At 39.4% G+C, this 14,459-nt stretch overlaps 1 protein-coding gene across 1 annotated transcript in view; it reads right to left on the bottom strand.

The window, feature by feature from the left end:
• The window catches only part of DSCAM (DS cell adhesion molecule), an 823,896-nt gene that overhangs the window by 292,891 nt on the left and 516,546 nt on the right, over positions 1-14,459 (bottom strand). The window contains exons 6-8 of the mRNA XM_043875189.1: positions 10,850-11,125; positions 3,736-4,032; positions 2,720-2,995 (exon numbers count right to left, since the gene is read on the bottom strand). Coding sequence (XP_043731124.1) covers positions 2,720-2,995; positions 3,736-4,032; positions 10,850-11,125 — 849 coding nt within the window. The remainder of the gene's footprint in view (positions 1-2,719; positions 2,996-3,735; positions 4,033-10,849; positions 11,126-14,459) is intronic.

Genomic DNA, 14,459 nt, shown 5'->3' with positions numbered 1-14,459 from the left:
AAGTCGCTTCAGTCATAGGTTGACATAAAAGAAACCAGAATTTATTATTTTTTCCCTGGGAAGCGCTAAGAGGTATAAGCAGGCTTAACTCTGTCCACTCAGCCTGCAAGTCCCTCTTTCAGGATCTATCATTTTATTTGTCTACACAAAAATAAAATTCAATAAAAGTAAGTGGGATATACTGTAGTATTAATAGATGAAATTATATTTAGTTTAGATATTGCTCCCTGAAATATAAGAAAGCATGCTTTGAAGCAATAATAAACAAAAAGTATGAAGGCAAGAGGAAGAAGAGGTGGCAGAGAATGAGATGGTTGGATAGCATCACCTACTCAATGAACATGAATTTGACCAAACTCAAGAAGACGGTGAAAGACAGGGAAGCCTGGCATGCTGCAGTCCAACATGTCCCAAAGAGTCAGGAACGGCTTAGCGGCTGGGCAACAAGAACACATACTCTCTCCTCTGCCCAGCGTGTTCATGCTACATGCTCTGTCACTCAGTCATACCCGACTCTTTACAACCCTGCCTGGAGGGCAGACTATAACCTTCCAGGCTCCTCTGTCTGTTGGATTCTCCAGGCAAGAATACTGGAGTGAGTCGCCATTTCCTCCTCCAGCGGATCTTCCTAATCCAGGGACTGAACCCGCATCTCCTGCACTGGCAGGCAGGTTCTTTACCACTGAGCCATCTGGAAAGTCCCCTTTGCCCAGACGTGTGCACAAAATGTTAACTTACGATGAATGAACACCAGTGGGACACAGATTTCTTTAGCAAGTTTTGTATTCCCAGCTTCTTGGTTAAACCCACCGTTTAAAGTCTTTCTAATAAAATTTTTGTTAGTGTGTGATATTTTCCTATGGCAGGGTCCATGGACATATCTACTTTGTCATCTACTCTGCTATCATTAGAGACAGCCAGGAATGACTCTGGCTTTGATCATTTGGCTGTGGTAAGTTTCATAGAGTCCCCTGAAGTGCAAGGAGATCAAACCAGTCAATCCTAAAGGAAATCAACTCTGAAAACTCACTGAAAGATGCTGAAGTTGAAGCTCCAATAATTTGGCCACCTATGTGAACAGCCAACTCATTGGAAAAGACCCTCATGCTGGGAAAGACCAAAGACAGGAGGAGAAGGAGAACAGAGAATGAAACAGTCGGTGAAACATCACCTACTCAATGGACGTGAGTCTGAGCAAACTCCAGGAGATGGTGAAGGCAGGGAGCCCTGGTGTGCTGTAGTCCATGAGGTCACAAAGAGTCGAACAAGACTGAATGACTGAACAACAACAAAGTTTGATAGATGTCTTTGGTTTTACATCATCTTTAACGGGAGGGCATCCTGCTTCTTGTCTCCCTGATCTGATTGTCACAGCTCACAGCCTTCTCCCATCTGGCCCGCCCCTGCACCCTCCCTATCAACATTCTTTGCTTGGCTTCTTTTTATCCCTGGGGTTGGTTTCTTCTGGGGAAAATTCTTAGCCATCAGATAGGACTTATTTTCTAAGGTATTGACCTGCTGGACATAGAATAGATATTCCATTTATCATGGGTCAAGAAATAAATCACAAAATGAAGTTTCCTGCAGCTATGACCAATCTGGCTTGTCAAGAATTGCTAATGATTTGAAAAAACTCTTAAGACATTCAGTGGTTTAAAAATTCAAAATTATTCATGTGCAGGTGTATGTACATGTAATATAAATATGTTACACTGTTATTTTTGTTCAATCTCCAAGTCACATTTGAATCTTTGTGAACTCTATGGACTGTAATTCACCAGGCTCCTCTGTCCATGGGATTCTCCAGGCAAGAATACTGGAGTGGGCTGCCATTTCCTTCTCCAGGAGATCTTCCTGGACCAGGGATCGAACCCAGGTCTCCTGCATTGGCAGGTAGATTATTTACCACTGAGCCACAAGGGAAGCCATATATTGCATAACAGGTACCAAATAATACATTACATTATGTGAGAGTGCATGTGTATGTTTAGGTGTCCCTAAACAGATAAACTAACAGGATTTGTGAGAAAAGATGGTTGGGGAGGACTACAGAAAACCTATGAAGTTTTGCAACCAAGACACTAAAAGACAGTTGTTGGTACTAGGGAGGTAACTAAGCAGCTCAGACATATAGCTAAGCTACATGACAAGGAGGCTGGTGTTGAGTTGCATGATCACCAAAATTCATCCTGATGGTTAGATTCCATGACTGTCCACATCATGATGTCATGATGTAAAAAAAACTATAAAAGTCAAGAAAAATTTCTGTGGAGTTGTCCATTCATTTCACTCCTATGTTTTTGCTTTGACCTGCTCATTTATTTTGTGTGAAGTCTTTACCCATTACACAAAATCTCTTCCAGTTGGATTCTAAAAGAACTTGCTTTTAGGAGATTGTAGAAAAACAAAGCTAAGTGTTTTAAAATGATTTGTCAGACACCTAGATGACCAAATTAATGACGTGGTTTTTTTTTCTATGATATTATAAAAACACACATCTTCTGGAAAACCAAGCCAAAAATTCATGTGGAGAGAAGACTATGTTAACCATCAGTCTGGTGAGGATGCAGTGGTGAAGAGAACAGAACATTTAATACACTTTATCATTCCTCATTCTGAATATGCAGGTTTTCAGATTATTTCATTCTTAGTGGTTGTCTGGTGAAACAGATAAACTTAGCAATGGTGACTTGGGTGGGGACAGAGGGCACAGCCTTACCTTTGACCGTCACATGGACACTCTGGCTGGTGGAGAGTTGGGGCTGGACTAGCACGTTGCAGGTGTACTCCCCCTCATCAACTTCCTTCTGCACATCTGAGAGTTTTAGGGTTCCATTATTCTCAAATGCCACTTGGCGGTGGTTGAAAGGAAGCAGATTTGAGTTCTTATACCATTTGATGGAGTAATACGGATAGCCAATCACACGACAGTGAATGTATGTGTCCCGTCCTGCTATTGCTGTGATATTTTTCATTGGTCGAATGCTTGCAGGCCCTGGAGAGACACAGAGAAACTCTTGAAAATAATTTAAGGGTACATTTTATGTGTGGAAATGAGTACACTTTTCCTTGAGTTTAAAAATGTACTTGTTTTCATGTAAGGACATCTTTATCAATTCAGCAATTTTTTTCTGCATTTGGCACTTTCCACTAAGAAGGTTTTTTTCTTTTCCTTTTCATTTCATTGCTTTCAAATAAATTGAATGAGTGCTAATTATCAACTACGTCTATAAAAACATGTTGAATTATAGGCTAAGGCCATTTATCAATACAAAGTAACAAGCTGCACTGAACAATCATATTCAGCTGGTGAAACACTGGTAGCAATTCAATTGTTTAACTCTCTCTCTGTAAAACAGATTGTGAGGATGGAGGTTATGCCATGTTGCATTATGAATGTAAGTTAAGTACCATGTACATGAAGGTTTACCATGAATGTGGTAGAACAGAAGAGGAGGAAGGAGAGAGCATGCAGAGCATAAACCAGGAAAAGAAAGCTCCAGAGGACAAGTCTAAGAGTAAAACAAGAGAACAAGCTGACTAAGGAAACCAAAATGCCATTTCCAACAGTGACCCAGTCACTGCCATTCCTCAGCAGGAAGCGAGAGGGCAGGAAACAACGAAGCGACATTAATTCGGCCTGGCATTCCAAGACTGGGCTCGGTGCATGCAGACACCTCCTTCTCCGCTACAATGAGTCATGTGTGTTTTTTGAGGAGTTGATTCGACAAGCACCTCTTACGTTTATTCGAGCCTGGTAGAGGACGACGCCCGCCGAGTTGTTGGCCGTGCAGCGGTACACGCCCCCGTCGCGGACCTGAGAGCTGGAAATGTTCAGGTAGCTGACCACGTTGCCCTCCGACGTGATCATCTGGCTGATGCGGTGGCTGCCGCCCTTGAGGATGGGGTCATCGTCCAGGGTCCACGTGATCGTGGGCAGCGGCGTTCCCTTCACGTTGCACATCAGGGAGACGGCCTCTGCCGGACTCACCACTTTCTCACTAAAGGCGGAAATGATTTTGGGAGTTCCATCTGCAGGAAGACAGATCACGCAGGGAAGTGGCACATATGCATAACTAACGGACTTCCGAGTATGTCTATTGGATGATTAGAGAGTGGGTGGAGTGGCTATCAAATGCCCCTCAAAAGGCTGGTTTTATTGATAAAGCTAAGTTCCACTTAGGACAACATATCAGTTTCAAAATAAGTAAATGCAGCCTTAGCTAGCTTTAATCTCTCTCTCCTCTATTTCTTGATTGTCATAATCATGCAACTCAGATGTTCATGATAAAGAATGTCATCTCCCAAGAAGTTTGTCATTCAAAACTATTATGTCCCCACCCAAAGTTGTAAACAGAGGAAATTCACACACCTCCATGGCTAATTTAGCTTTCTACTTCCTCCAAGTTAATTGGGATTGCTCAATGGGGAACTGTTTAGAGGAAGAAAGAGCTCAGACATTGATTATCTCTCTGTCATTTTCTCATAAGGAATCATCTTTTATAGTTTTAATTATAAATAATGATAACTGCATGTGAATTTTCATGAAGGCCCTGAGAATGGGTAAAAGCTAAATCAAGTTGGACCCTTTCAGTATTATTAAATGTCTCCATAAGTATCTTTTCGACCCTTTCAGTTTTATTAAATGTTTCCATAGGTATCTTTTCTTTCTTTTTTAAAAAAAAATTTTTTTACTGAAGCATAGTTGATTTGTTAGTTTCTGCTCTGCAGCAAAGTGATTCAGTTATACATACATATGTTCTTTTTCAGATTCTTTTCCATTGTGGCTTATCATAGGATACTGAGTATATAGTTCCCTGTGCTATACAGTAGGACTTTGCTTATCCATCCTATTTGTTGTTGTCCAGGCGCTTAGTCATGTCCAGCTCTTTGTGACTACCTGGAATGCAGCACACCAGGCTTTCCGTCTTTCACTATCTCCCAGAGTTTGCTCAAACTCATGCCGATTGAATCCACCCTTTATGTACTGATACTAGTTCGTATCTGCTAATCCTGAACTCCATCCCTCCAATCCAGCCAATCCATCCCTCCCCAGCTCTCCTTCCCTGTGGCAACCCCCAGTCTGTTCTCTATGTCTGTGAGTCTGTTCCTGCTTCATGGGTATGTTTATTTATGTCCTAGTTTAGATTCTGTAAGTATTATAAGTAAACTGGTCATCTAATTTATCTGGGATACTTCTGAGAATAAAATTGATACTAGGAGAACAGACACAACTCAAGACCATCCCAGGAAAACAAGGAGATTAATCTTAGGAATGTTTCCACAGAAATTTCCAGTGTTTTTGACAAAGACCAACTTTTCACATTCCGTTATTTTTTTAAAATCATGTATTAAAATATCTCCTTAATGTTATATGCTATGTGGCGTGCTGTGCTGTGCTTAGTCTCTCAGTCTTGTATGACTCTTTGCGAGCACATGGACTGTAGCTCTGCCAGGCTCCTCTGTCCATGGGGATTCTCCAAGCAAGAAAACTGGAGTGGGATGTCATGCCCTCCTTCAGGGGATCTTCCCAGCCCAGGTATTGAACCCAGGTCTCCCACATTGCAGGCAGCTTTTTTTACCAGCTGAGCTACCAGGGAAGCCCAAGTTATATGCTAGTAACAACAAATGCATTTTTTTTTAATGTATATTAGGCCTCCTTAGAGAGATACAGGGCATCCCAGGTGGACTAGTGGTAAAGAATCTGCTGCTAATGCAGGAGATGCAAGAGACACAGGTTCAATTCCTGGGTCGGGAAGATCCCCTGGAGGAGGAAATAGCAACACACTCCAGGATTCTTGCCTGGAAAATTCCATGGCAAGAGAAGCCTGGCGGCTATAGTCTATGGGGTCAAAAAGAATCGGACACACTATATGACTGAGCACACACACATTAGAAAGATAAACACATATTAGAGAAAAATATGTGAAAGTCAAAAGAATGGAAAGTTACCAATGGATCTGCCAGCTTCAGGCGTATAAATCAACATTGTGACACTTTATTTTCCAGGCATAGATATATCATTTTGACAGAACTATGATCACATGCAACTGGATTTCTGTGTCTAGTAATAAGCCTTGCTGGTGGAGATATTGTTTTTTAAAAATTGGTGCAAATTTGAAAGATAATGATTAACAGATTTTTTTTTTTACTTTTTAACTTGAATTATAGAAATTACATGCATTCATTGCTGAAAAATTTGAAAGTATAGGTAAGCAAAAGAAAAGTTAGAAACAAAAGGGAGGGGATATAGGTATACCTATGGCTGATTCATGTTGAGGTTTGACAGAAAACAGCAAAATTCTGTAAAGCAATTATCCTTCAATAAAAAATAAATAAATTGAAAAAAAAAAACAGAAAAAAAAAATCTAAAGCTATCTTGCAATTCCATTACTGAAGGTAAGTGTTGCACCATCTTTTCATTTGCGAATTGCTGAATCTTAACTTCTTCATTCCAGCTCACGTTTTGGGAGGCTGGAGAAGGCTTTCAAATATATTTTTTTCAGGGTCAGATACTTAGATTACAAACATCTTTCTTTTACCATCAAAGATGACAAAAATAACTTCATAATATTAAAATGGAAAATCTGCACTTTAGCCCTGAGAAGTCTGCAGACATGACTTCAACGTGCTCTACATTTAATTTACAGAGAAGTTAGATGTCATTCTGATCATAATTCTTTGTATATGACCAATTGTTGATGCTTGAGAATGTTGAGGTTATTTTATTTGACCTTACAACTCAATATATTTTGTCAGGATGCGTTTAGCTATAAATTTCTTTTCACTGATTTTTACACTAAGCATTGAACTCTCAAGTCTATTTTAAAATCTATTTGGGGAAGTTTTCTTCACTTATGCTTTTATTTTTGTAGATAAAGTTTACCCACAACTAAATGTATAGATCTTAAGAGTACCAACAGAATGAGTTTTGTTAAATAAATACACCTATGTAACTACAAAATGAAGAAGATAAGAATCATTTCTATCACCCCCTACTTGTTGCTAGGGGTTCTTTCAAGCAGTCTCTACCCACCACATGCACTCTTCTGATTTCTATCACCATGCATTACTTCAGCCTGTTCTTGGCTTCAAACTCATGTTTGTGTGCCCTACATGTACTCTGTCATAACCAGAGTACAGTTAGTAAAATTAGGAGCTGCAACTTTGAAACTGTAATATTGTCTAATGCAGAGTCTGTCCATTGACCAGTTATGTCCCTTACAGCTATTTTTCCCCAGTCCAACCATTATCATACCTTACATTTATTTGCAGTGTCTCATTAGTCTCTTTTAATCTGTAACATTCTTCAGTTTCTACTCAGCTTCTTGACTTTGACATTTTTGAAGAATTACTTTGTAGCCAGTTGTTCAAACCCAGTTTGATATTTCCTTGTGATTAGATACAGATTTTGCATTCTTTGACAAATGCTATGGAAGTACTATTGTTTTTCTGTGTGTTTATTGGCTGTTTGTGTATTTCCATTCATGAAATGTCTGTTCAAATCTTTTTTTCCATTTTTATGTTACACTATTTTTCTTTGGTATTGATTGGTAGCAGTTCTTTACGTCTACTGAATACATGTATATGTATAACATATACATACAAACCGAATATGATGAATATACATACATATATACAAGTCAGTACAAATTTACTTTTACATGTATATAGGTCAGATTACATCCCTCGGGGCTCAGACAGTAAAGAGTCTGCCTGCAATGAAGGAAACCCGAGTTCGATCCCTGGGTTGGGAAGATCCCTTGGAGAATGAAATGGCAACCCACTCCAGTATTCTTGCCTGGAAAATCCTACGGGCAGAGGAGCCTGACAGGCTACAGAGTCCATGGGATCGCAAAGATTTGGGCACAACTGAGCGACCAACACTTTCACTTTTAGGTCAGATTAAATTACACATAATGTTTGTCAGACATATGTATATATATATATATATAGTATATATAAACATATATACTAAGTATTTTCTCTCATTTCATATTTGTCTTTTTATTTTCATTATATTACATTAATATGAGTGTGTATATGCACATTTTATAGTTTTAATCAACTATGAGAAGTTAAAATTACAATTATTCAGGTAAAATGGAGGAAACTTGCAACAGATAATCTCAAAAATTTAATTTATATTCTGTCCTTTGTGTAATTTTATGTATGCTAAAAACTATAATACAGTGATGTAATGTTATAATTTGTCAATTGCTATTTAGGAAAATTAAATGAGAAAACAATTTTGCTAAATGGCTACTAACATATTTGTCATTTTTCATGTACTTTATTTCTATCTGAGTTTCTACTTCAGGTCATTTTCTTCATCATGAATGGTTTCATTTACTGTTTCTTAGCATGCAGGACTTCTGGCATCATGCTCTTCACAAGCTTTTGTTTATTGAAAATATCTTTATTTGGCTTTAACTTTTAAAGACTATTTTTGATAGATGTAGTCATGTATATCAATGGGGTTTAAAACAATAAATTAAAAAAATTCATTTCAATCTCATTAAGACTGTGTATGTGTGCTCAATCATGTCTAATTCTTTGCAACTCTATGGATCATAGCCTGCCAGGGTCCTCTGTCCATGGGATTCTCCAGGCAAGAATACTTAAGTGGGTTGCCATTTCCTTCTCCAGGGGATCTTCCCAACCCAGGGATCGAACCCTTGTCTCTTATGTCTCCTGTGTTGGCAGGAAGATTCTTTATCACTAGTACCAGCTGTGAAGCCCCATCCCATTAGCACTGGAAAATATCCTCAGGAGAAATGTGATATTTGTGTAGAAAATGACTGATATTTCCCCCTTCTTTCAAGGGTCAAATTCTTTCTGCCTGCTTTTGGGTATTTCCGCAGGGTCTGTAAACTATTTTGCTTTCCCCAAAGTTCATTATTTTCATCTTCTCGCAGGTTAGTCTGATACACGCTACTCCATAATTTCCAAAAAATAAGACCTGTTCTTCTTTTTTATGATTCCATTTTCTAGGTGTTCTGGTCTGATCTTGAACCTATAATTATTAGTTCCAGTTTCTTTAAACTTCCTTTCCTGTTTCTTTGTCCTCATAGGAAAAATTCCAAAATTCTACATTATATCAGTGGCCATTCTTAGTTGATAGTATTGTGAGTTTTTATAATCTGTTAATCCATAGCTGTTACAGGATGTTACATCATTACAAGAGTCTAGTTAGACACTGTCTTAAGGCAGTTACTGGGTATGTGTTTGTAATTCCATTTCTGCTCTCTTTGGCAACATTAGCACTGTCATATCGCAGATGAAAAAAATAAATAAATAAAGTGAAGCTTCTTGTCCTGAACAGAAACTGACAGGCAACAAATAAATCCGTGAGTGGGCTCAGTGGGCTCCTCTCACCCCTCTTTTTATTCAAGCGACAGGCTTTTTTGGAGATGAAAGCAGACATTATTTTCCCAGTGAGACTGGAGTGTCTTTGAAATCTTTCTTGCTGTCACTCTCTGATAACTTCACCTCTTTTGACATTATTATGGATTATCAATACACTCCTTAGGTTTTCTTGGTCACACGAGGTGGTTGCCAAGGTAACAAGGCCTAGACAGGTAATCTCTCCCTTTTCTACAAAGAATCTAAAAATAGTGACTATGTGAGGACTACAGGGCATCACCATTAGTAAACTGGCTCTGTGAAAATTGATTACTTTCTATACTTAATTATTATGTGAAACACAGCATCAGGCTTTTAATATGAGTACCGTGCCTTCAGCTAATTTCACCTGTGCTTTAAAATGCTCACTGTCTTCAAGGAACTGCTTGAATAAAAATAAGAATGTCATCCTAAGCCTGTTTCTTCTTAAAAATTAACTAAGGTTAAAAAAGTAATAAGAGAAATAGCCTCTTAGCATCAAGAGATATTTAAACTTATTTTCATATTAAATGGATTTTCTTTTCCCCTGCTTTAGGCTATATGAAAGTCATGTAGTTATTTTAATCAGTTGATAACAGATGAATTTTAAATCATATATAAAGGCACAATTTCCAACAAGATATGCAAATTTACAGATAAAAGCTAGTTCAATTATCTAGTGATAAACATGTCTCTTGCTTGAATGTGTCCTGGACAGTGTCTTTCCCTGGCTGATTGATAAGCTTGAAGATGTAAGTAAGCAGTAGGCAGTTAAAAAAAAGCCTAAAACTCATTATGATAACACAAGGCAATTCTTCAAAAATTTCATTCACCTAAATCTGTGACTCTCTGGACCCAAATTGGGTTAACTCTACAACCCAGGTGCCATTTTTACACTCCACAAAACACTACGTTGAAATGTTGCTCTAAGTGTTGCATCCAAGGTTGTGCTTATCACCTTTGAGGGGGGGCTATTTTGCTCCCCCAAAGGACACTTGTTTGTCATAACTGGAGGGATGCACTGCGAGCATTTAGCAGATAGAGGTGAGACTCCACTCAGCCTCTTACAGTGCATACAGCAGCTCACCAAACCAAGCGCCCCTGAGAAACCCTGGTCAAGAGGACAATGGATCATCCACTGAACCACCAGTCTCAAGTCTCTTTGGTCCACATCTTGACAAGTAACTAAAGTTACTTGTTACACTGAGTGAGCAACATTTATGTTACTTGACTTTATGTTAAACCACGTTATTTATGTTACTTCTACTAGAAATAATGTTCATTTCATCAGAAATTAATCTTTTATTTGCCCAACTGAGCTAGGAAACTAGAGGAGAGTTACTAGCTGATCAGATAGGAATCTTAAACTGAGTTATGAGCTCTGCTTCACCATTTGCTCTGGCTTTTGAGTGCTCTGGGTTTGGGTTCTTTTTTTCGGCTGAACCCCTTAACGAGGCCCACTGACCTTCAAGGACCACCTGCACAAAGTCTTGAGCGGACAGCCTGTCCTTGCGCACAAAGCACTGGTAGGCTCCCCCGTCACTTCGGACCATGTGATCCATTATAAGGTTTTCGTGGTTGATCCCTGTGATCCTCACATTTTTTCCAGGGTTGAGTATTTCACCATTTCGGTACCAGGAGAGTTCCTGGTCCTCACTTCCAGTCACACTGCAGGACAAGGAAACCTGGCTGCCCACACTGCTTTTAACTTTCCTGGGGCTGATGGTAGCTTTCAGTGGCTCTGGAGTTTCGGGGAAGAGAAAAAAAGAAGGTAAAAACATCACACATGTAGAGAATATTTCAACATGATGGACTTTTGACAAGGCAAATGTATCTTCACAAGCATTTTTGGCCATTTGACAATATGTCAAGGTAGGTTTTTCCTTCTTACAGAGGACTAAATAGTCAAAGATATTCAATTGAACTGTTAAGTTAATGGGATTTATGTGAGTTAAACAGTCTTAATTTTGTACTTGCTTGGATGGTGACTGCAGACATGAAAGCAAAGGACAGTTGCTCCTTGGAAGAAAAGCTCTGACAAACCTAGACAGCAAATTAAAAAGCAGAGACATCACTTTGTCGACAAAAGTCCATATAGTCAAAGCTATGGTTTTTCCAGCAGTCACTTACCAATGTGAGAGTTGGACCATAAAGAGGGCCGAGCACCAAAGAATCAATGCTTTCAAACTGTGGTGCTGGAGAAGACTCTTGAGAGTCTCTTGGACTGCAAGGAAATCAACACTGAATATTCACTGGAAGAACTGATGCTGAAGTTGAAGCTCCAATACTTTGGCCGCCTGATGTGAACAGCCAACCTATTAGGGAAGACCCTGATGCTGGGAAAGATTGAGGGCAGGAGGAGAAGGGGGTAACAGAGGATGAGATGGCTGGATGGCATCATTGACTCAATGGAAAAGAGTTTGAGCAAACTCTGGGAGATAGTGAAAGACAAGAAGACCTGGCATGCTACAGCATAGGGGCTTGCAAAGAGTTGGACACAACTGAGCAACTGAACAACAACAACACGGTCTTAATTTGGTACTTGTAAATAGCACTACATAGGCCTGTAATACTGATTACATTAATACTAAATACATTAATACTCTGTAATACTCCCAGAGTTAAGGCAGAGAGGGATTGAGAAAGAACATCTTTTTAACAGTTAGCTAGTTTACCATGTAAATGACAATGTATACAGCTCTTCTGTTGAAATATTCAGTTGTGAGCTTCATGTTAAGACTATAGGTTTCTAATGCCTTTGTGTGGAATGACATTGCAACAATTGTTAAAAAGGAACCTTAAAAACAAAAGGCCACATTCTGTATGTTTTTATTTCAGTGCTATTTCATTTTGTTTGGGAACACCCTCATTGCTGTTGGCTTTTTTTTTTTTTCTTTTTTTCTTGCCTTCTTTTACTGTATGGCAGATAGACTGGTGTTGGTCAGATTCCTTTCTCAGTAAATGTGAGTATTAACCCACTAAGAGTAAGAACGGCAATGTGCGGAGCCAACAAGGATCGATATGTTGAATATTTAAATCTATCTGCCTCATCCCAACGTGGCACAGATGGGCTTCCTCCAGGCTAGTCTTACACACACAAACTCACTCATATCCTCCATGTGGCTTAACCAGGGCCAACAGCACAGGGCCGTGGAACAAGGAAGCAGGTTGCTATAGAATGTGTGACCAGGAGAAAGGTTTTTTATTTCTTTAAAATGAGGCAAACTGCTTTGGACAAGGTGGTAACTCTCATCCATGACTTTTTATGTTTTCATTCAACAATGAATGAACCCAGTTCAACGCCATAAGCATTTGTTGAGCATTTATATGCCAAGAATGGCATTAAACTCATAAGTGAAGATGAAAATGAAAGACACTTGTGGTACAACTAGCGTGTTCCATAAAGTTACCTTAGTTAAGTCAGTCTCCCCACAGTCCTGCAAATTTCATGTTATCTCCACTTTACAGAAGAAGAAAAGGTTATTCAGAGATATGAATTTAATGAAATCCACACAAATAAATGGCAGATATCAGTTGTTTGCCTCAGTTATTACTGACCTATTAGTCACCACATTGTGAAGTCTTTAAAGAGTTCAGTCTTTTAGATGCGTAAGAAAAATACGAGAATAAAGATGGTAACCCAAAGGGTCCAATAGTAGACCTCAAGATTTTGCATCAAACCAGAGGGAACTGAAGTTAGTAGGAGAAAAGGGCAACAAAGGATGAGATGGTTGGATGGCCTCACTAATTCAATGGACATGAACTTCGGCAAACTCCTGGAGATGGTGGGGACAGGGCAACCTGGCATGCTATAGTCCATGGGGTCATGAAGAGTCAGACACGACTTGGCAACTGAACAACAATAGCAACAGAGGGAACTAAAGAAAGCTTTCTAGAATTTTTAGCCAGTGAGTAATAGAGCAAGCATATTTTTAGGAGAATTGACTGATTGTATTGTGTTGCACAAATGATAGTGGGAAAATTGGTCAGCAAGGAGGCATTGCAGATGTCTAGCTGTGACTCAATTAAAACTCAAATTAGGACAGGGTGGAGGTGGGGAGCACAGCTGAGAAAGACCTTGAGATACAATCTCTAAGACTCAGCAGGAATTAGATCTAGAAAGGGAAGTCTCAAAGAGGATCTGGGGCTTAAAGCTTGCATTTGGATGGTTTGAGGGTGGAAGGAGTCTAGGATAACAGAGCCATTTACATGCCAGAGATGGTGGAGAGCAGTTTGGGATACTCCTGCTAGGCATCTGATATAAAATTGGGAAATATTATCTGACACCCAAGGAGGCTGAGGCTGATCCTGCAAATTCAGGGCTGTTTTCAGAGGGGAGGAATTTGAAACTAGAAAACAAAAGAGAGAGGTGGGGGGGAGGGGGGAAAGAAGAGAACATTCTGAATTTCCAAGAGCATCATTTCCACTTGGAAAAGAGAGACCAAACTAAGGACCAGTCAGAAGGGAGGATGGGCATGTCAGAGGCATACCTGGAACTTTTCCAGACAAAGCTGACAGATACAAACAGGAAAACAAACATATTCATAATTAAGACCAGATAATCACGATGCTGTGATCACTCACCTAGAGCCAGACATCCTGGAATGTGAAGTCAAGTGGGCCTTAGAAAGCATCACTATGAACAAAGCTAGTGAAGGTGGCGGAATTCCAGTTGAGCTATTTCAAATCCTAAAAGATGATGCTGTGAATGTGATGCACTCAATATGCCAGCACATTTGGAAAACTCAGCAGTGGCGACAGGACTGGAAAAGGTCAGTTTTCATACCAATCCCAAAGAAAGGCAATGCCAAAGAATGCTCAAAATACCGCACAATTGCACTCATCTCACATGCTAGTAAAGTAATGCTCAAAATTCTCCAAGCCAGGTGTCAGCAATACGTGAACCATGAACTTCCAGATGTTCAAGCTGGTTTTAGGAAAGGCAGAGGAACCAGAGATCAAATTGCCAACATCCGCTGGATCTACAAAAAAGCAAGACAGTTCCAAAAAAACATCTATTTCTGCTTTATTGACTATGCCAAAGCCTTTGACTGTGGGGATCACAATAAACTGTG

This window comes from Cervus elaphus, chromosome 19, assembly GCF_910594005.1.
Source record: "Cervus elaphus chromosome 19, mCerEla1.1, whole genome shotgun sequence".
NCBI classification, from domain to species: domain Eukaryota; kingdom Metazoa; phylum Chordata; class Mammalia; order Artiodactyla; family Cervidae; genus Cervus; species Cervus elaphus.
This window is presented reverse-complemented; position numbering and strand designations above follow the sequence as displayed.